The sequence below is a fragment of the Rhea pennata genome, chromosome 2 (assembly GCF_028389875.1).
Source record: "Rhea pennata isolate bPtePen1 chromosome 2, bPtePen1.pri, whole genome shotgun sequence".
In the NCBI taxonomy this organism is placed as follows: domain Eukaryota; kingdom Metazoa; phylum Chordata; class Aves; order Rheiformes; family Rheidae; genus Rhea; species Rhea pennata.
This window is the reverse complement of record NC_084664.1, coordinates 41,332,587-41,354,295: the sequence shown is the minus strand read 5'-3', so window position 1 is coordinate 41,354,295 and position 21,709 is coordinate 41,332,587. Positions and strand designations below refer to the sequence as shown.

At 37.0% G+C, this 21,709-nt stretch overlaps 1 protein-coding gene across 3 annotated transcripts in view; it reads left to right on the top strand.

Annotated features, from left to right (window-relative positions):
• The window catches only part of ZNF385D (zinc finger protein 385D), a 426,799-nt gene extending 405,442 nt beyond the window's left edge, over positions 1-21,357 (top strand). For all 3 annotated transcript variants that reach the window (XM_062569317.1, XM_062569316.1, XM_062569318.1), the window contains 4 exons: positions 10,190-10,423; positions 12,370-12,548; positions 13,884-13,985; positions 18,071-21,357. In XM_062569317.1, the coding sequence (XP_062425301.1) occupies positions 10,190-10,423; positions 12,370-12,548; positions 13,884-13,985; positions 18,071-18,304 (749 nt within the window). In that variant the 3' untranslated portion in view covers positions 18,305-21,357. The remainder of the gene's footprint in view (positions 1-10,189; positions 10,424-12,369; positions 12,549-13,883; positions 13,986-18,070) is intronic.
• Positions 21,358-21,709: the final 352 nt, after the last annotated feature.

Below are 21,709 nucleotides of genomic sequence, written 5' to 3'. Positions count from 1 at the left end.
CAAGAGCAAGCAAAGGAGAAAAACAAAGTATAGCAAGAATTAAATGCCTCAGATGAGATCCAGCAAATGTTTTCTGAAGCTAGTCTTTAAATGTGGAGAAAAATTGAGCTGCCATTTTGAAGATAATTTTCGTTAATATGCAGCTGCTCGCTTGCTCTGCCACAGCTAACTAAGAGCTGTCATTTTCTTCTTAAGGTCGGTTCTGTTACCTTAGTGTCCTAAAATACAAACCTGTCCTAGTTTTATCTGTAATCGGTTAAATCAAATAGTATATTATTTTCTGTAAGTATATGAAGCTGAAAATGATATTTATGAATTATATAATATATTTATGATTTTCTTTGTTTCTCTTGTGTGCAAAAGACTTTAGATAATTCACTGGGTGTACACTTTTGGTCTAGAAAGGCATTTATTTCTTCTTTCATAAATCTCCATTCTGCTTCTATGGAGATTTTGTCTGCTGAAAAATAGATATACATCCCAAAAATCAAGCACTGATAAAATCTCTGCTCAGTATGTGTGGAAGCTGCTCGAAGAGAGGAAAAGTATTGTTTCAGACCCCTCTGCCAAGGAGAGGATTCGATGAAGGAGCTCACTAGATTACTGAAGGAAGCAAGTTTCTCTTGTCTTTGCAAGGTAAATCCCAGCACTGTACCTGGGATGCACTTGACAATGTATGGAACTTGTTATCAGCAGTAACATGGTAACAGTAACAAGTTCAGCCAAAGGAAAATTTCCTTGTAGCAGTATCGAATCAAAGAGGACAATCAAAAATCTAAATAGGATAGCATGAAAAACAAAATATTTATTTACTCCAGTGATGCAGGAAATTAACACTTGCATCTCCTGTTTTGGTCCCTCGGCAATTCCGTGAGAAATTTGTTCCTCCAAAATTTGGGAATTTGATATCTCAAATACTTACAGAAAAGCACATGGTTTTAAGCAAGCCATTGCTGATCAGTCCATAGAACACATCTGCTACAGGCTTTACTTTAAGCACATTCCAAGACAGATGTTTGAAAGAATGCATTTCTTCTCATTGCTCTCCCTGCCATTATTCTAGTGAAAAAATTATACAGTTACAACAGATGCTTATATAGCTTCTGACAATTCTTATATTAGACACAACATTAGTTTGTTGCCAAAACCAGATTTACTAGCTCAATGCTCTCCAGTAAAGGAAGTAAGCTGCTGTAAGGGGAATAGCTTTAATTATTCCTGGATTCAAGACAGGAGAATGCCATAAGGTATTACACTTAAGAGGGCAGTAAGAAGTTAGAGTTCTCAGAAATTCTAGGTTGGATTCCAGTTATTTTAATTTACTTCAGGTTATAGGACTATAAATCTGTTTCAAAACTCAAAGTTGAGATAGGGGATTTAGGAGAGGACATTCAACTTGGTTAAAATACAAAAAAATCAATTGCCTTAGATGGAGCACAATCCTATGCAAACTGCAATGCAGTTCACTGTTTCTTTCCTTCTTCCATTTTGATTAATGAAAGCAGTGCACTTTCTCTCCTTCTACCAGTGATTAATACTTCTCTGCGCTTTTTCTTTCTTTTCTTTTTTTTTCTTCTTCTCCTTTTTTTTTTTTTTTTTTTTTTTTGTTTGTTTTGTTTTGTTTTGTTTTTTTTCTTTGGTAGCAGATTGTTGGGGGAGAGATTCCACAGCAGATTCTTTCTGAAACTGAGTTTTAAAAGGGCTTTGCCAGCTGATTGTTTTATGAAAAGTGCTCCTCAGCTCTGCAGCAGCGTATAGCCTGGTCTGTGTCTGTCTGTGTCTCTGTTAAGGAGGGGAATAATTTAGGAGATACTCCTTTCAAAGTTTGTTTCCATCACTATAGTTGATAGTGCAAGGTGAAAGAAGATGGCTTGGTCACTGCTTCCTTCCCCATGTATGAGGAGTAGGCATTTTGGGACAATAGGAGACATTCACTTTAACTGAATCATAATTACCTACTGGCCTCAGTGGCGACGATTTGTTGTTCCATGTAAGTGGCTTGAGTTAAAGCCCTACCGTCTCTTTGGGCATGGGGGTAACACTTCTCAGCCATTGCTGTCAGTGGCACAGATTACTTTTTCTCCCTGAGTTCCCCTTGGGGAAGTACTGCCTCCAGTATTGACTAGGTCTAATTCGTATCAGCTAGACCTTGATGGTGAGACGTGACCTATTTTTAAAAAGCATTTCAGACTGTTATCTACACTAGTGATTCAGACAGTGCCAGGGGATGTTCTTGGACACGGGAACTCAACCATCCCTTCATTTCCATTGCTACAGCTGACTCTGGATGACTTCTGGCCAAGGCTAACTCTCCCAAATATCCCTGGGCAGAGTCTGGAGTTCAGTGTGAGCCAAGGCAATTTGTATGCAGCCATGCTGTTGTGGAGGATAAGAGAGTTTAGTAATGTGGATGGGGATTGCTGTGCATCTGTTGGCCTCCATGCTGCAGAAAGGTACATTCGAGGCATTACTATAGAGATATGGTACATCTTCAGTACTACATCACACAGAACTTACTTTTTTAGCGTGCTTTTAGCTTCTTAGGACACCTTGTTTTCAATTCCTTGTCTTTTTTTTTTCTGGTGGTGAACTCAACTAATCACAATTTCAACTCATGTGTTAAGGAAGATGAACTACAAATATATTTTTGCTTGTGCTTGCTTTTATTTAAAAGTGCATTTAAAATGCATATTGAAAGCATGTGCTGAAGTAAAATTGGTGGCAGTTTGCCAGTGTAGTCTTTGATGTTGCCAAGCGTGAGGGACCTACATATAGGAAAATATAGCTTTCTTATTAAATATGTGATCAAACTACCATGTGCATGTTTTATTTCTTATCTTAAAAGCAATGTTTTACATGGTTAATCTCACATGGCAGTCTCCAAAATAACTATGTAACTATAGCAGTGAAATCTAGCACTCAACTTTATGCTTAACTTTCAATTTAGAGTCCATATATAAAATATATTATTTCAGCAGGGCAGCTGAGACCACGATCTGCAAAATCCTCTTTGCACTTGGCCGTAAGCTCCACCCTTTAAACAAACTCTTTATGCTGGTTTTAAATTGAATTTTTCACTGAGCAAGTTTCATTAATTAAATGGCAACACTCGAAGCAACACATTTTTTCCCCTAAAGCTCCTTGCACAAGGACCCTTTCATTCATAGTTTGTGAAAGCCATTTTTCTTCTGCCTAGCTGAGGAGAGATCTATGTGATAGGCCTGAAAGGACAGCTCCCAAATCTAGTCGTAACCATGAGCTACTTAAAATAGCTTGAAAACAAGTGGTTTCTCTTCATCATCTCCTTTTCTTCCAGTCATTTTTTGTCAAGCACATTTACCAGAAAGGTCCAAAATTCAGACACAGCATGGCATTTCCCTACCTTACTCCTTTCCTTTCCAGAGGCCTTTTACCCCTAGCTGTTGCTGTAGCTGCCAGCTCCATTCATTCACCTCAACAGGAATGCAGTCAACCTTCCACGGTTAATCCTGTTCATGATTAATGAACTGTGCTTTAAACTGAGGGAACTGCTGATAAAACTGAGGTATAATTTTGTTAGAAAATTGTGTACTACTAATTATTGAAGAAGGTCTTTTTAGGACTCAGTAGAATCAAGTCTAACTAGAGAAGAAAAATCCACGGACAATTATGTGCACTTCTCATTGTCCCTCTCTCCGTGGAGATCTCTTTTCTTGGTCACCACCAAGACATGTCACCAGGAAGCAGGAAGTAGAAGCAGCAGTGAAAAGAGGCTGAAGTAGAACCATTTCTATCTTCATCCTTTGTTTCTGAGCAATGAACACTGTGTATAGTGTGATTTATTTAAGTATTAAAAAAACAGAAGCTGGTCAAAATAGTGAGGTCATTGCTTCTCCAGTTACACACCAAGAAAATTCCTGGTATTTGGCTTTCATGCTGGTCCTGGGAAAGTTGCAGTCATTCTCTTTCTCAGCTGTGCTTGTTCTCTACATTCGAGGAAAGACTTAGGGGATATGTTAGAAACAACTGTCCTTTCACTTTCTAGATATCAAAAAGCAGTGACAATGGAGACCTAGACAAAGTGAAACAAAATGGAGCTTTATCAAGAACATGACTAACAAGCCAGGGCAGTGAAAGGAAAAGAAAGACAAAAATAGGTGAAGAGCTGATGTTTAAAAACAAGATCACAAGGGTCACCTCATCAAAAATTTTCCAATTCTGATTCTGTTTGATCATACAAAACTTTGTTTATTTTTTCAGAGCCTTCAACCCTTCCATTATGGTATGTGCATTAGTATCCGTCCTGTACAACATTAGGTAGATACCATGACATTCAATATTTAGTGTTGCTTCATTGAAGGAGGTTTTATCATAATGAAATACACAACATTCATTCAACCATTTAGATCTTTTCTATGAAAAAAATTATGATGTAGAATACTTAATTCTTTAAACTATGCAGGTGTAATTAATTTTATCTTACAGAGAAATTGCATGGATCCTTCTACATTCTAAAAATATACTTTTGACTCTCCAAGAAAAATATATCCATTTGAGGCAGGATATGTGTATAAAAATAGATTGAATCCAGGTTTTAAATGTAAAACAAAATGACTCAAGTTTTCATAATATGATACTAAAAGGATTTTCTGTGCAGTATATTTTAATGGGCCAAATATCAATGAACCACAAGTATGCAAGTTTGTGTTCTGCACATATAAAGGCAGAGGAGCTGATGCATTTGAGTCAGAGTTCCCCAAAATGTTTTGTTTAAGAGCCAGATCCAACATTGTACTAACACACATGCTTATGTTTAAGCATATGAGTACAGAAAGTCAGCCAAGCACAAAAAAGCCAGTTACACAGTTATTTTTGAGACAGTGTGTTATTTATAATATACTCCACTGTTATATTTATAGATTCAGAAGAAATGATATCTTGTCTTCAAATATAATTACCACAGAGGATATGAATGGTGGGATTTTTTAAGCAGCCCAAGGGAACTGGGCACCCAGTTTCTAGCAGGTTTGTGACTCTGATAATTTGAGACTTCTTTGAACATGATTGCATCAACCATCTATAATGGCGCTGTCTGTTACTTGATGCAGGCTTTCTACGAGCAAGCCAGTTAAAAGGTTTTTACAGTACTCAGAGGTCTTACAGTATAGTGAAATATTTTGTATCAAGTTCTCTTTGGCATAAGAAAGAATATACTTCCCTCTGTCCCTCCCCCCCCCGCCCCGGATAGCCTCATGGGCCAAATGCTCAATCCTTTGATGTCAGTGGCAAAGTTTGATTTAAATGAGACCAGAATACACGGGCATGTGCTAAATCAGATATTTTTAAATGAATGCCACTTGAGATTGCGGAAAGAAAAATAAGCTCATAAATAGTTGTGATCTGTTTGAAGTCAAAGACTTTTCTCTCTGTAGGTCTATTTATAGTTTCAGGATAAGAAATTCTTATGCTTAGTAGGAATAACTGATGAGTGAGACTTTCACATACTCAGAGAGAAGAAAAGCATGAGTTGACTGTAATTTTCTGCATCTTCAGTCTAAAGAAAATTCATGAGTCTTGTAGCTGGGATATAAAATTAATCCTGCTTAGGTAGGAGGACCTTAATTACACACTTGCAGTTTTCCACTTGAACTGTGGTGTCTGTAGTACCCAATGGAGTCACTTCTCACTGATTTTTTTTCATCTGGATCTGTTGGTTTTGTTTTCTTCTTAAAATAAAACCTTGATTTTGCCAGTGAGTAAGATTGGAGGTGATTTTTTTTTTTCCATTTTTAGTGTTTATGCTATTGCTATATTAAGACCAGGATTAAGACAAATGGATTATTGTGAATCCTGAAGTGGTCCCTTTTTTGCTGCTGGAGTCCAGATCCATACAATATTAGCAATCTGCTTCTATGTCAAAGCCAAACAGTGACAGTTGCAATAATGAATATTTGCTGCAGGCCACTGGTATGAAAATAGCACAGTGCTGCAAGCCTGCGTCACCAGGAACAAATCTTCCATTTGACTGTGACTGAATTTCCAGGCTTGATTTTAGATCATTTATTGCTGAAATAGTTCTTAAGACTTTGTCATAATATAAAGTTAAGAAATGATGATTCAGTCTTCAAGGCATCAGTTCCTATGTCTTCCTACTGCTTTTTGGATTTTTAATCCCTTATACCTTTAATGATATTTAGGACACCAAACTCTGGGCAGAGAGGAACACTGTATAATATTTAAAGAGACACATTCTGGTTAGTTTAGAAGGACTGATGAGAAGAGGATTTGAATTCTCTTTTTGTGAACTTACTTAACTAACAGCCTTTAGAATGTTTCCACCTTAATTCCTGTGAATGTTTTCAACATTTATATGAGGGAGAGCAGCTTTGCATCTTTAAGTATGTCATGACTTTTCCATTGTGAACTTGGATTCTGGATTATTTTCTTGCATGTTCTGATGCCATTAGTGCATTTGCATTAGTGGAATACATGATGTATTAAAATAGGGCATATTTTGAAAGATATATGAGCAGAATATGTGCTGTGAATACTGACATTTTGGTTGGTTGAAGAATTAGTTGAAGAGTGCTGGTGACATTTACCATTTTTAGTTTAATTTTTATGTACAATGCTGATCTCATGCATGTATATTAAAATGCCCTCAAAATGACTAACATAATTGACCGTATTTTCTTTTCACTTTAAGATATTTGCATGGTGAAATACAAGATCACCGTCCAGATAGGAAGTCAGATATCTGAAGCAGAATAAAATCTGCAATTATTTAAGCTTTTTATTGTTCATTGCCTCAGGCTTTCCTATGTGTGGAACATAAAGAAAAGATGATCTATACTTTGCTTAAGGCATACTGACCTTTGCACTGCAAAGCTGGTAATGGTCATTGATGTACGGATCTAATTTCCTACAAGATTAGGATGAGTACCAACCTTGCCATCAGTCCTTAGAGAATGCTAATGTTTTTCTCTTTTCCTTCCCTTTCCCTGATGCTATCTGCGCTGTGCCTTCCTTTACACAATGAAAATGCATTGGGTAGCTCTGCTACTGTATAATAGCCTAGGGATGAAGAAACTGAAGTTTTAAAGTGCTGCTGGGAGTGGACTTTTAATGAAAATAATTTTGCTGCAGCAACATTGAACTGAAGAAAGCCAACATCAACATGGCTTTTCTGGGATGGGAAAGGAATGACTAGTTAAATGTGTAATTTTGTGGACAGAGCTAGAAAGGCTTCATTTACTCATCGGTTTCCCAACACAAGGCTGAATGTTTCAAAATAGTATTTTTCTTTTGAAACATTATTGTTGATCAGTAAAAAATAAGAGATAAGAACAGAATGTTCAGCAAGAAAGTATCATTCATTCTGCAGCAGTGTTTGATGTTCTCAGTACATTCAGGATATAGCCACCTCCAGAATCACTTTCAGGGGAGAAAAAAAAAAAAAAACTTTGATTAGACCTTGAATGGGACCATACCTTTTCTGTACGCTTTAATGCCTGACAGTATGTAGAATATTCATTTCATAAACACAGCTTTTTGGTTTTATGAATAACAGTTTTCAAAAACTCTTTTGGAGAATATGTACAAACATAACAAAATACATATATCATAGAAATACACAGAGCTAGAGGGGACCTCAAAGGTAACTTAATTATCCCCACTAACTGAAATAGCTATGTTTCTCCTGCAAATGTTTGTCCAGCCAGTTCCAAGTCCTTCAACAGGCAATATTTCATGATCTCTGTAGGTAGGTTATTCTAAGGCTTTACAAGATTTAATATTAGAAAGAATTTCCTGATGTCTAATCAGAGTCTCTCTTGCTGTAATCTAATAGTCCTCACCCTGTTCAGAGGGATCAGGCAGAAGAGTCTATTCTCTTATTTTTAGCTACATTCTATAGATTTAAAAGCTGTTATCCATGTTTACCCTTCATCTTCCATATTCTTAAATGACAGTACCAATTCTTGCAGCATTTCTTTCAGCATATTCTTGCAGCATTTTTTTCCCCTGGCCATGTTTTCTAAACCATTAATTCATTTCAGCTTCCTACCTTGCAGCCCCTTCCCAGGTCCCTCTCTGGTTGGTTTGCGTTTGCGGTATTGTTGCTGAATTACCAGCAGTGCAAGTCATTGCTAATTTGAAGTTTTCAGTTCCTAGACTGGACACAGGACCTCCAGTGCTGATTAGAGGACAAAAAATAGTTTATAAATCTTTCACTTTACACTACCAGTATGATGGGGACCTTTTCCATAATATTCGTGTGGTATAGCTTGCTGTGTTCATCTTGTTTTCCACTACTGACAACTTTTTCTGAAAAACCCACTAGTGGGGCTGTTCTTCATCCTATTTTAATACATCAGATTAATCTTACTGAGCGTGGATTCCTGCAATTGTCTTCATAAAAAAGCATCTTATTTTCTATAGATTGTTTCTCCAATGTGTTATTATTGTTTTGAAGCAAGTCACAGGGAGACCCCTGTGTGTTTTCTTTTGCTCCCAGTTTGCTGTTGTCTGCTAAGTTAATAGGCATGTTCTTCATTAATGAAATTGTTGAACAGGATTAGTCTGAGCCATACCTCTGCAGGCATCATTTAATGTGTCTCTCTAGCATCGCAACACATACTGTGATCTGCAAGCTAAAGAATACTTATTTTGCCTATTCTAATAGATGACAATAGATAAAGCACATTGCAGGTAGAACACACTAACGGCAAGAGACACATGAAACCAAACTGAGCTGTTTACATTGGAAACTACCTAATTCCAAGAGTAATCTCAGTAAAGCAACTAATATTTCTTGTAGGAGAAGCTCCTGTTCAGTATGTTTAGAATGACAAAGTATAGCACTGCAAAGCTTTTTCTCTCAGAAAAGACAGGACTATGCCTGTCCCTTATTCCCTTCTATTGTCACTTATTTCCTATCTTCTTCCCTGCCACATCAGTGCAGGATCTTAGTCCTTTACCTTGATAGGAACTTATCTGCTAGATTGTACTGTCATATAATTTTCTCTTTCTCTGGCACTGCGGAGATGTTTAACAGGAAATAAGTGAACTTCAATGGAAGAATCTAAGAGGTGAGGATACCATGCTCTCTGGAGGGAAAATCTGAGTCCAGGGCATTCAGACTCCAAAATGGGATGAGGAGAGATCTGTGGGAACCCTGTAGGAGTTTAAGCTGTCAGCTCCTTGTTGCAGTCAGGACTTGGATGGCATGTCCTTGGCAGAGATGTAGGCCCTCCCAGTACTTACTTACCTGATGGAAAAAAAACTCATCTGGAGGCTTGAATTGAGTTTACTGAGCTTGCTGGGTTAACTGGCACTATTGAGCACTAATACTTAGAACTCAGTCATACAAAATACTATTTATACATTATTCAGACCATAATATTATTGTGTATTTTCTCTCTCTTGGGTTCAAAAACTACACAAAAACCGTTTGTTCTTAGATCCAGGCGCTAAATTTCCAAATAGTTTTAGGTATATAACATGCTTAGAGTTTTTCCTAACATAAAATTGATGCACAGAACAAAAGTCTTTTTAGTGTCTAGGTGGATCTCAAATATAGACTGTTGTGTATTTAATCAATATCATTATTATATATTATTTGTATGTATGTGTGTGTGTAAATATATATATATAGTATATATTAATAATTACTGTTCATTCAATACTAGTTTTGACTAAGATCAAGTGAAGTGTCAATGTTTTATCTGATATCAAGAACATATTATTATTTTAATTTCAATTTTGTGAGTACAGAATGTTAAAACTTTAAATTGACTACTTAATCAGAGTAAGTATTATGCAGGACTATGGCAGTTTATGTGCCTGAAGGGCTGTAAATAAATGTTAATTTCCTATTGTACTGGTAATTTATATGATCTCTTTTAGTGAATTATCCTTCAGTTGTACAGCACAGTCTTAATGACCTGTCTTCACAGTTTATAATTCTGTATTTACTGAGTGTTAGCAGAATGACGGAAGCAGAATACATGGCATTTTGATACATGGGAGTACTGTACTTTGTAAACATAAAAAATACAAAGAAGAAGTCAGATTTAGTTCATTACTATTAGTCGTTTCACTAGCATGGTCTGGCTTTCTGTGCGGTTACGGCATTGGGATGCAAACATGCAAATACCAAGGGTCACCACCTTCTATTTTGTTTCCCTCCATCTCCTCCCTTTGCCCACAGACGTTGCCACAGGGACACCAGCAATATCAACAACGACAACCGTGGAAATCCGGAAGAGCAGTGTTATGACCACGGAGATCACCTCTAAAGTGGAGAAAATCCCCACGACAGCCACTAGCAGCACCACATGCCCTTCCGTGGAGACGGAGGAAGAAAAAGCAAAAAGACTGCTGTACTGTTCACTATGCAAAGTCGCTGTCAACTCTGCCTCGCAGCTGGAGGCGCACAACAGTGGTGAGATGGAGCAGTGCTTGCTTTCTTCCTTTTTTTCCTTCTTTCTCAAGAGCTCTGCAATTATCTTCCCCTGAATAGATTAGATCTCTTGCAGCAGGGGACAAAGAGGTGGCAGAAAACTGGCAATTACATGGAATTCATTAACTATTAAAGAATAAAAATGACAAGCCAAGAGTCTTTCATAAAGGGGGAAGAAAGGAATTTCATTGCTTGCAAGTTACCCATTTTCTTCCATTTTAGCTTTTGCAGCTTCCAGACCTTATAGAGCTAAGTGACAGCTCATGCTTCGTTACCTTTGATGTTTGGAGTTTGCATACTTTTGTTTATGCCATCTAGCAAACTGCCTATGAATGCCTTTAGAGCTGTGTGAAATCTAACAAACTAAGGCTGAAACAGGGAGCATCAGTCAGTCAGAGTTCAATGATGAGAGTTAGAATACTTAGGTGCATATTGTCTGCCAGTAACTTCTGAAAATTATATATATTTTTCCTTTGTTATAATTGGCTGATAGAGATTAATGTTTGAGAGTTGAATGGGCAGTTTACTTTTGTCTTTCTTAAATTTTAAACTTTTTCTAAGTAGCAGAGAGAGCAGCATTAATAAGTTCTAGTGGTAGAGAGGCATCATTTGCAGTCACTGTTTTAAACATCTTATTCATTGGGTTTGTGGTGAGCAGGGTTAAAAGATCTTGGAATTTCATATGGTAGCAGTGACTATCTGTGATAATCCTACAACAGTCCCTTATTTTGGGTGTCAGGGATTATCCGAGAGCATAGTAAACAGAAGTAAGAGATAGAAAGATATCCTCAGCTCTGAAATACCAAGAAAGAGATGATATACCTGCACCAAAATGAGGAATGGTCTTCTGGTGTAATAAAAAAAGAAATAACTTTGGCATGGCTGTAGAATCCATTGAAATTTAAAAAGGAAATGATAATTTGTTGGTATTCATGAGAAACAAAGCCTAATCAGTTTTAAATGCTGTGTTTGCTGTATGTCAGATCTTCAACTGGTAGAAACTGAAGTTAATAGAGCTGCACTCATTTAAACTATTAAACTTTATATGAAGACTACATCCTAAAACATTCTTCTGGTCAAGATGAGAGCCTAAATATTGTTCTGAATATTTAGTCAAAACTCGTCCAACTTTAGCCTTCTGTGCTTATAAACTGTGTATATGCTCACATGCCTGCGTGCTTGGAGACACATACATGTGGATGCATGTAGTGATTATTACTGGGGCACTAATTCTCTGTGTAGTAGCAGTCCATTATCATCAAAGACTACCTGTGTGGAAGTCAATAGTGCAAGAAAGTCTGAATAAAGGTATGGCAGCTGGACACTATTGTTTTCCATCCAACATTTATTTTAATCAAAAATGCAAGCAAAGTGCATAGTTCTCACAGGTTTTGGTTTCTGTCCAGGCCATTAAGATCCATAAGTTGCTGCCAGGAACCCCTGTCCCTTTGTGATTTGGGAACTAATTAGTTAATTACAGATTTAAGTGTAAGCTACCTAATGCATAGTGTTTATCAATCCATTCAGGAGGACTACAAATCAAAGCCAACTATACCTTTAATAGGTAAATTACTCTTTCTTTGCAACTACAATTTGGGTCTTATTAGCAGCAGGAATTAATGAGAAATGTCACACCCATTTAACTTCACATCAGGATACCTGACTGTGCCACTACTTGCTGGTGTGGCTGCTTTGTTCTAGTGTGTTACCTACAGATGAGTAATATAATAAATAAATATCAAATGTGAAATATTATTACATTAGTATGAATCCAATACAGGCAAACACAGTCGTATTCCAAGGATAACACATAGCACCAAGCTGAGGTTTATATAAATTTTTTTTTTTTTTTAGGGAAAAAAGAAAAAGACAATGAATGCAACCAAATTGCCAAAGTTTTTTCTGTTTCCCATTTCTAATGTCTCCAGGGACTAAGCACAAAACTATGCTGGAAGCTCGGAATGGAAGTGGAACCATAAAAGCGTTTCCCCGGGCAGGCGTAAAAGGCAAGGGACCTGTGAATAAAGGAAACACAGGCCTTCAGAACAAAACATTTCACTGTGAAATATGTGATGTGCACGTAAACTCTGAGACACAACTGAAACAGGTACTCAGCTAGCTTGCAGAGTGTGAATCCTTGGCTATTCTTTGTTTTCATGGTGATAAAGTACCAACAGAATCAGCATGTTTCAGTCTGACCGGTCACATCTAAATGGAGCTTGGGATTTTGTCCTTTGTACTTGATCTTTGTGCTGTGTGTTTTGGTTTTAGTATGATTTTTCCCTTGCACTGAATGCATTTTCTCTAAAGCTCTTGATTATATCTTTTTTAAAAAGGAGTTATAGAATTCCTGAGCTGCAACATGTTGCAACTGTCTTTAGGCTACTATAATTGTCGTGAGCTGATAAACCCTGCCGTTAAGTATGCTGCACAATATCTGCCTTGACAAAGATGTGGATGTGGGTGCAACGAGTATTTTCACAGAACTCTGAATAACCTGCTTAGAAATGTGGAATGGATAGGATTTCTATTTTTTTTTATCAGTGTTGCTCTGTAACTGAGAAGCATGACCTCCAAACTGCAATTACACTAAGTCATATTCAGTCATTCTTCAGATGAACAAAGTCTTTGTTCTGTAAAACACTTAGTTTAATTCCATATGCCTTTTGGAATTAAATACTTGTTAAGGAACTTTACAAGAATGAAGATAAATTCTGTAATGGACAATAGCAATACTTGTCTTATGTTTTCAGGGAAAAAATATCCAGTTATTTCTTCTGTCTTTGTTCGTTTTGTACGAACTCTTTTGAGAATGAAAATCAAAGTAAAAAGATTTGTTCTGGAAAAAGTCCTTTACATCTAATACTGCAATAAATTCTGTGTGGAAGGACTCTTGTAAAATCTAATAGATTTTATGAAGAAGATAATGGATTTTGTGATTTTATTTCACTATCATTTAATTTGATATTTAACCATCTTTCAGCTGAAATCTTAGAAGTATCTCTAAGCTTCTTAGGGATTTATTTATTTATTTATTTATTGTGTGAATAGGGGACACACCATTTCTAACATTTGTCCAAAACTTTCTATCAGCAGTGGTTTGAGTTTGATAGGTGCTTTACAAAGATAGGGATGAATTTTTCAAAGGCTTCTAACTTTGGCCTAATTCAGGTCCTCTTGAAGTTAACAAAGGTGGGAAATTCATTGACTGCAGTGGAGGCGGAGTTGAACGGAGCACTTCTGAAAATCACAGTCCTGATACATGGTTCACAAAGAAGTTGTTCAGATTGGAACAAACCAATTTCCCATTCATTACTGAATTATTCAAAGTGGAGAGCAGTAGCCTTCAATATTGGAGCACCCTTGTCTGAAGCAGAAGCTGAAGTGGTCTGTTAAGGAAGTAATGCTCATTAATTTTTTTTCCAATATGTTTTTTTAACAGCACATAAGCAGTAGAAGGCACAAAGACAGAGCTGCTGGGAAACCACCTAAACCTAAATACAGCCCTTACAACAAACTCCAAAAGGGAACACATCCTCTAGGGGTAAGCCAATCACCTTCTTATTCACAAAAGCCTTTTAGAAAATGTGAGTGGAAAAACGTTTAATATGAGAGGGGTAGAGTGTCTGAATGAGCCCATGGATGCCTATGAGAGACTTTTTATTTACTTTGATGGGTGCTGGACTGCAATCAGTACATGCTCGTTTTGTAACTGCACTGAATGACCTCAGAAAAGAGCCTTGTTTCAAAGGTTATTAGACAGCAAGAATGGAAAGAAATATCCAGACACTAAACAGGATCATTCCAGTTTTCACCCAAGACAAGACTGATGAAATGACTAAGTAAAACTCTAAACATAAAATCTTTAATTCTAACCTAATTTAGAAGACTACTCCGATAACAATTGAAATATTTAAAAAGAAATCCATCTTGCAGTTCATTCCACTCAGTTCCAGCATGGTTCTGGTCACATTCCCAACTGCCAGGATAAGCTTTCTGAAGCACAGTTCTCTCAACTTCAAAGGATGAAAAAAAAAAGAAAGTTTACTTTTTAATAAAAACCCTGTTAGGATTCCGCCATTAGTCAAGAAACAGCTTATACTGTGGACTGGAGAGTGAAGCTTGTGGCATTTATCTCCATCAGATAAACTGTGTGATATTTTTTGTGTGACATGTGGTTTTGTAAGGGTTTATAGAGGGTTTTGGCAGGGGGAGGGTGTTGACTCATTGGCCTCATACAAATCATCCACTCACTCATTGTCCATCTTCTTTAAGAGAGGCAGAATTTGGAGCTCTTTTCTGTGAAAGCCCAGTTCTCTTCTGGTTGAACTAACACTCTTTTCCTGGCAACAGAAAATTTGTCCTTTTTGGGACAGGCCTAATGTGTGGTATATTTATGCATCATTCAGTTGTGTAGGCGCTTTCCCAGATGTCATAACATACTGTACTGCACTATTCTGGCAGACCCGCTGGTGAGGAAATGGCCCCATAGGGTTTGTCAGTAATACTCCAGGGAGGCCAAGGTCTCTGACAGTTATAAACTATACTGAAAGGAATAGAAAATATATAATTAGGAAGGCAGGGTATGGAACAGCTAAAGCCTCACTGACAGGATTATTATTCCTTTAGGAAATTCGTTGTTTCCCAAAAGATGGAAATAACTATTTCATTACTGTTGCTGTGACTGTGCATAGTCATCTACTCACTTATTTATGTAGTGGTGATTTCTGAGAACTCCAGTCAAGGCCATTCAGTTGCTGCATAGACAAATAACACAGGCGACGTGTCCTTCTCCTGCTCTCCCACTCGCACAATCCACACTGTCCACAAGTCAAGCAGGAGGTGAGCAAAGAGGCAAAAGAGATTTAAAGGAGAAAGAATGAGTTAGCAATAAACCAACAGATCTCTGTAGTAGAATAGAGGCTACACAGCAGAAGGGTAAGAGCAGCTCTCCATTTTTTTTTGTTTTCTTTTGTTTTATTTTTGAACAGGAAGAATACCAAAACTGCTGGCACTTCAAATGCAAATAGCATAGTAACAAGCCAAAGATATGCTAATTTTACTTTGAATCTAAATGGTTTTGATGAACTATAGACTTTCTAACTTCCTTAACTCCCCACTAATTTTTCAAGTCCCTTATTGTCCCTTCGTTCACTCCACTGTAAATGAAGCGAGTGATGCCTACTTAACTCTTCATGCTGACCTGTTGTATAGTACTTGCAGAGAGATTTGAAATTAAGACACATTGTTCTGTATATGATAAATATTATTGTTGTTGCAACTGTCTTGAAAGGAGAATAGAAACATTTTGATAAATGAACTAAAAGGCTATCTAACTTCATTAGAAGTTTATGATTCCTTTAAGAGCTGCAAGGTTGTCTTAGCCTTTTTATATAAACAGTCACCTAAGATCTTTGCTCTTCATGACAAAAATGCATCAGCCTCAGCAAAGTTTTTTTCTGCAGAAGTTAGAAAAAGAACATACTACCTTTTCATAGTTTCTCTAGAACAACAGCTTTCCAGTTTCATGTTTTGTACATTTTTTTTCTTTCATAGGAAAAAGCTTTATGAATTCCCATGATACAATTTCATGGTTTAAGAAATCTTGTAATGTTGTTATTTATTTGATACATGAAGCCACAATTTTCCAGTATATATAAAATACCAGACCAAAGAGAAAAAAAGTTATCTGGCATTTGATCATTTTACAAATCCACGTTTTTCTATAGTAAAATGACCCTGACGGAAAACATCGCAGACCACAGTAAGAACCCCATTAGAGGGTGGGTTTTTTGTATTTTTGCAGGGTTTTTTTCTTTGTTTTTGAGGGCTTTTCACTGTCTATTCTAAATAAAGCTGAAAAAACTATTTAGTAAATAAATAGTAAGAAAAGAGGAAAAAGTAAAATATTCAGAAAGGGAAGAAAGATGGCTTGATTCAGTAGGTCTAGTATTGATCAAGAAAAAGATAAGTTCATTGATTTTTGTATGTGCAATGAGGAGACTTGTATCTAACACCCATTATGTCCTCCATTAAGAGAAGTATAGAATTTGGTCCCCTTTGAATATCTCCTCCAGAGTTTTACAGGATCTTGAGGCCTACAGAGTTGCCAGTACCCATTTGACTGGTAAAGAAACAGAACATTTTTGGAATACAGTGATAATATAGTGATGAAACTTGCCATGCAGTTCCTGTCCTTCCTTTCTGACTACTCACTCAGCAAACTCCTGTTGAGTGGAAAATATCAGACTGATGTGGTGCAAGATAATTATTTGAAAACCCTTTTCAATTTCAAGGATGAGAAATTGATCTTTCCCAGTGAGTGAGAAGTGTCCATACTGAGACTGAGATGTACCATACCATATATATGTTCTTGGTAAAGGACAACAGCTCCTCCCAGGGCAGGGACCCCACCTAAGGTCTGACAGAGCCAGTGGGAATTGTTCTTTATCATTGGGTGAGGTCTATATCCTTATCTTAGAATTATAAAACCAGAACAGCAAACGTATTCAGGCTCCTGGCTTCTAATTAGAAAATTAAAATCCCATTGAAGTCTGCAGAAATCTGTGTAGACTACTCTGGTGTTCCTTTATGTGCATACAAAATATAAATGCTCTATACACAAATAATAATGAACCTCTGTGAGCATTTTTAATTAGTCTTAGAAATAATAAACAGTGATGCTTGAGATTTTTTTTTTCTCTTTGGAAACCATAAATGAAGGATTTTCTAAATTGTATTTGGTATTGCACAAGGCCCATGTTATAAAAGTGATTACTTACAGTATCATGATTTTGCCTTTTGTTAGGTGATATAGATAAAAGTATTTCATGGTAATATTTTAAAAACATCTGAGACTTTTTCAGTCTTTGTATGAATGAGCAGTATCTATATGGAAAAAAGCTTCTGAAGACAGAGCAAGATGATGTAGGGCAGCACCCATAGATTTCATCACCTATTTGAACGCATGAAAAGTTTGGAGATTTTCATAACTTGTGCAAGTTAAGCTTTTTTTGATTTACTTGTTATTAGAGTAATAACAAACAAAATGTACAGTAAAATGTACTTGTTATTACTCTAATACTTGTAATTAGAGTAAAAACAAGCTAATAAAAAGCAGCTAACTGGAGATTTTAAGCAGAACTTGCATCCTAACAATAATAAAAGCAGAAGTATTTTCTCAGTCATACTAGGGAATAGGATATGTTTTCATTCTGCTCTGGTCTTTATCATGAAGCAGTCCTGATGGAGGTCTCCAGTTGATGGCTAATTTTTTCTTATTTAATTCTTGCAGGATATGTGCAGCTTTACTTTGATGCTGATCACCCAGCCCCTCTTTAGGTTTGCTTTGATTTCTCATCTCGTATTAAATTATAAGTCTCAGTGATAAGGCATGAGCCCACAACCAGCTGAATATTGAAACTCTTTATCCCCTACCAAATCCCACTCTCTCATTCGATGTGTGGGAGATTGTATCTCCTGTTGCAAACCTGCAGCTTGTAGAGTCAGTAACTGGTGCAAGGCCGCTCTCCTGATTTTCCACTTACAGTCTAAGTCAAGCTTTCCATCCTGTAGCTAATATGAACAAATTATCTCTCTCTGTTTGTTTGTTTTCTCTCTTCCCCACAGGTAAAATTAGTATTTTCAAAGGAACCTTCAAAGCCAATGGCTCCGCGAATCTTACCAAATCCGCTAGCAGCTGCAGCAGCAGCTGCTGCTGTGGCTGTGAATTCCCCTTTCAGTCTTCGAACAGCCCCAGCAGCTACCCTTTTCCAGACTTCAGCACTTCCTCCAGCACTCCTACGACCAGCTCCGGGGCCTATACGGACCACCCATACTCCTGTGCTGTTCGCTCCTTACTGAACTCCACACAGGAATTAATTGTACTGCAATAATTTTTCAAATCAAAAGAAACAAAAAAGAAAATCAAGAACATTGAACTATGCAGTGTTTATTTATAGTTTAAAGTATATATGAAGAGCCAGGACTTTTGATAGAGAACTGAACAAATTCTAAAAGGGGGAATGGGCAGTATTTTCTCCAGATGAGAGCATTCCTCCCGAGTATTGATCGTTTTAGAACTGATCTCCAGCATTGACTTGTAGTGACATATAAAACTTGCAAAGCCTTTTGACTGTGCTTTTTGGCACATATTTCCCTGCAATGTCTTTCCTGCTTTATGAAACAACTTACAAATTTGTCTAAAGGGCATTAACTGGTTCCAATGTACATAAAATACTTTATTCTGTAGATTAAAGAAGAAGGAAAAAAAAGAAACACTGTGAATAGTAGTACCCTTACCAATCCTCCTGCCAAATCAGCAGTTACTGGGTATTTATCTGAACAAAAGTAGTTACAATAGATGTCTTGTAAAACAGTAGTATTGTGTCTCTATCTATGCCACTAGGTTTCTAACTGAGTTTCAAAAGATAAAATGAACAAATTATGTCACTTTGGTAAGTAGTCAAAAATGATGACAGTAATGTGGAGCTGTTCCTGGTGAGCAAAAATGATTTTCCTCACCTGCAGAAGAATGGGCATGAAGATAATCTATAGTTAGGACGAAGTAAATGGTAAAGAAGATTTAATGAAAAAAGAAGTTAAATCATATGCTGTACACAGAATAGGGCAAACTTTTATCTAGCTGAGAACGTATGTGTACAGTGTGTGTATATTCAAAAGGTGTAATACATACAGGATTGATTACTGTTTAAGGCATGCCAGTGGACAGCAAAAAATATACTCTTTTCATGAAACAGGCATGACACTTCAGTGTTGAGCAGAGAGAAGACACAAATGGGTTACACATAGTCATAACTAGCAAATGAAAACCAAGAAAGAAATCCTGGCCTCATTTAAGTCAATATAAGGTTCCCCCTGACTGCAATGTAGCCAGAATTTTATCCCAAGAATGGCACATACTCTTTTTATATCATACCAGTGGGAGTGTCTGTAGATACAGGTATCATATTTTTGCTATAGGCTTAGTCTTAGAAACAGATCTATTCTCTTGTTTCATTTCCTGCTGATGTGATATAAAATGTTTTAATATACATATAAAATGTAAACAGCAACACATGAGATACATATTATGAGATAACTGCACATTGTGGGTTTGGAGCAAATACAACCTTTAGGATTTGAAGGGACCCTTGAATTCTCTAGCTGACCTTTATGTATGGACAGCTTAAAGCCTTATATATTTACTGTGAGGCTTAAAGGGGTTGACAGTGTCCCTTTAAAGTAAGATTTATCAGGGGTATATATAGATATATTGTATATATGTTAGAGTAAGAAAAATAACTTATAACAGAAAATCTACTATATAAAATAATTATATAACCATTGACTTTCACATGTGGGTCATTAAGTGGTAAGTATCAAACAACAGAGAAAAAATAGACATGTCTTGAATCTGATTCTTACTGCCTGCTTTTTCCCATAGGGAGCTGAAAAGTATCTATTAGTATTTTGGAGTGTGCTGCTGAGTCACATGCAACCACTCTGATGTGTAGCTAAGTGAAATGCCTACCATACATTTAGGAGGAATAAAAATTAAAAACATAATTTAAGTTTAGATGGGGAGATAATTTAAAAGATTTTATTAAAATGATGTAATGCAAAATATTGACCATGTGGTTGCTATCTAATACTGCCTATGGTTAATATGGACAGTTGGGAGATCTAGAGGATGGGAATATACAGCACTTTGACTTGCAGTTCATCAGTGAGACTTCCATTGGTATTTGCCATTTTTTAAACCTCTCTGCATATAGATTTTATAAAAAATATATATAAAAAGAGAGAAAGAAGAGGTTCCATGGATGTCTGTGTCCAAAGAATTCCAAAGAGATGCATTTATTTATCTACAAGTATTAAAATAAGTTCTATATTATGTATATGTATTTCATCCAGTTTATTTGCAACGTTTGTGCCTTGAAATCAAATGGGCTTTTGGTTATATTTAATTGACTCCAATGCAGACATAGAACAAGTGTGATGGTGATTTCAGGGCTGATTACTAGCTGGATTGCTTTGGCCCAGTTTCCAAAAAGAGAAGAGTATGGGTAAGTTCCTGAAGCCAAGTTTAGGCACCTAAATTATTAGGGGCTGACATTTAAAAGGGCTCCATACTCTCTAGCTCCCAGTAAAGAGGCAGTAGACAGGCCAGCCTTCAAAACCTGGGCCTACCGTTCAGTATTTAGAAAATGTTTCCACTTACTTGGGTACCTGAATATATCACAGTAACGTTAAACTCCTCTTTGCAAAGTCTTGGCCTTGGGTGTTTTTAAGCCTACTTTCAACCTTCCTTCTTTTTGCAGAAGTTGTAATGCCATTGCCAGCTGTGTGTGAATTCCTCCTTGAACAGGGCACTGGTTTCTAGCTGTGCTCCGTGAACCGCCGGTTGTCTCCAGAGCCTTTTGTAATAGTCCATGGAATTAACAGTTTGCTGAACAAGCCGAGGAGGACTGGTGTTCTGGGAAGGGAGATGGGCTGGGGAGAGATTTTCTCCCAAGAAATAATACACAGACTGGAAAAGAAGAGACTGTAGGCTCTTAAGCATGGCCTTTTGGTACACGGGTACCTGCTCTGCATCCTGCCATGTTGTCGAGATGCCATTAAAATCAACAGGCTGATCCTTGCCAAAACATTGTGGCCTGTGGCATGTATGGAGGCACAGTACTAAGGGCAGAGTTAATGCAAGTGTTGCTAGAAACAAGAGTGTCATTCCAATACTTACATCAGCTAATTCGCAATGACACTTTCAGTTTTCTTGGACCTCTTTTGTCACAGTGCTCTATGGAACAAGTTTTTGTTCACACAAGTCTCTTAAATTTCAGCTGTAAACAACAAACTCGATTCTTTTTATGTCTCTTACTCACTACCTAATAAAGGATAAAGCCTAAATGTTAGAATGTATAGTGGATTTTCTGTGCCTTGCTGTTCCACCCTCTGTTGGTGACAAATCGACATAGTCGGGATGTTAGCACAACAGTTTTATATATATCTGTATATACATACATGTGTATGTATATTTGCACACACACACACGTATATGTACATATGTATATGTGCACATGCATGTGTATGTGTATATATGTATATACATACATACATATAAAGGAAAATACTGGCAGAGTAGTCTAATTGGGCAAGGGGAGCTTCCAGTCACAGGTATGGCCACTGCAGCTGAAAAAGGAGCTAGCAAACAGAAGACACTTTACACCTACCTGTCAATGCACCAATGCAGAAAGCACTGTAAAACAA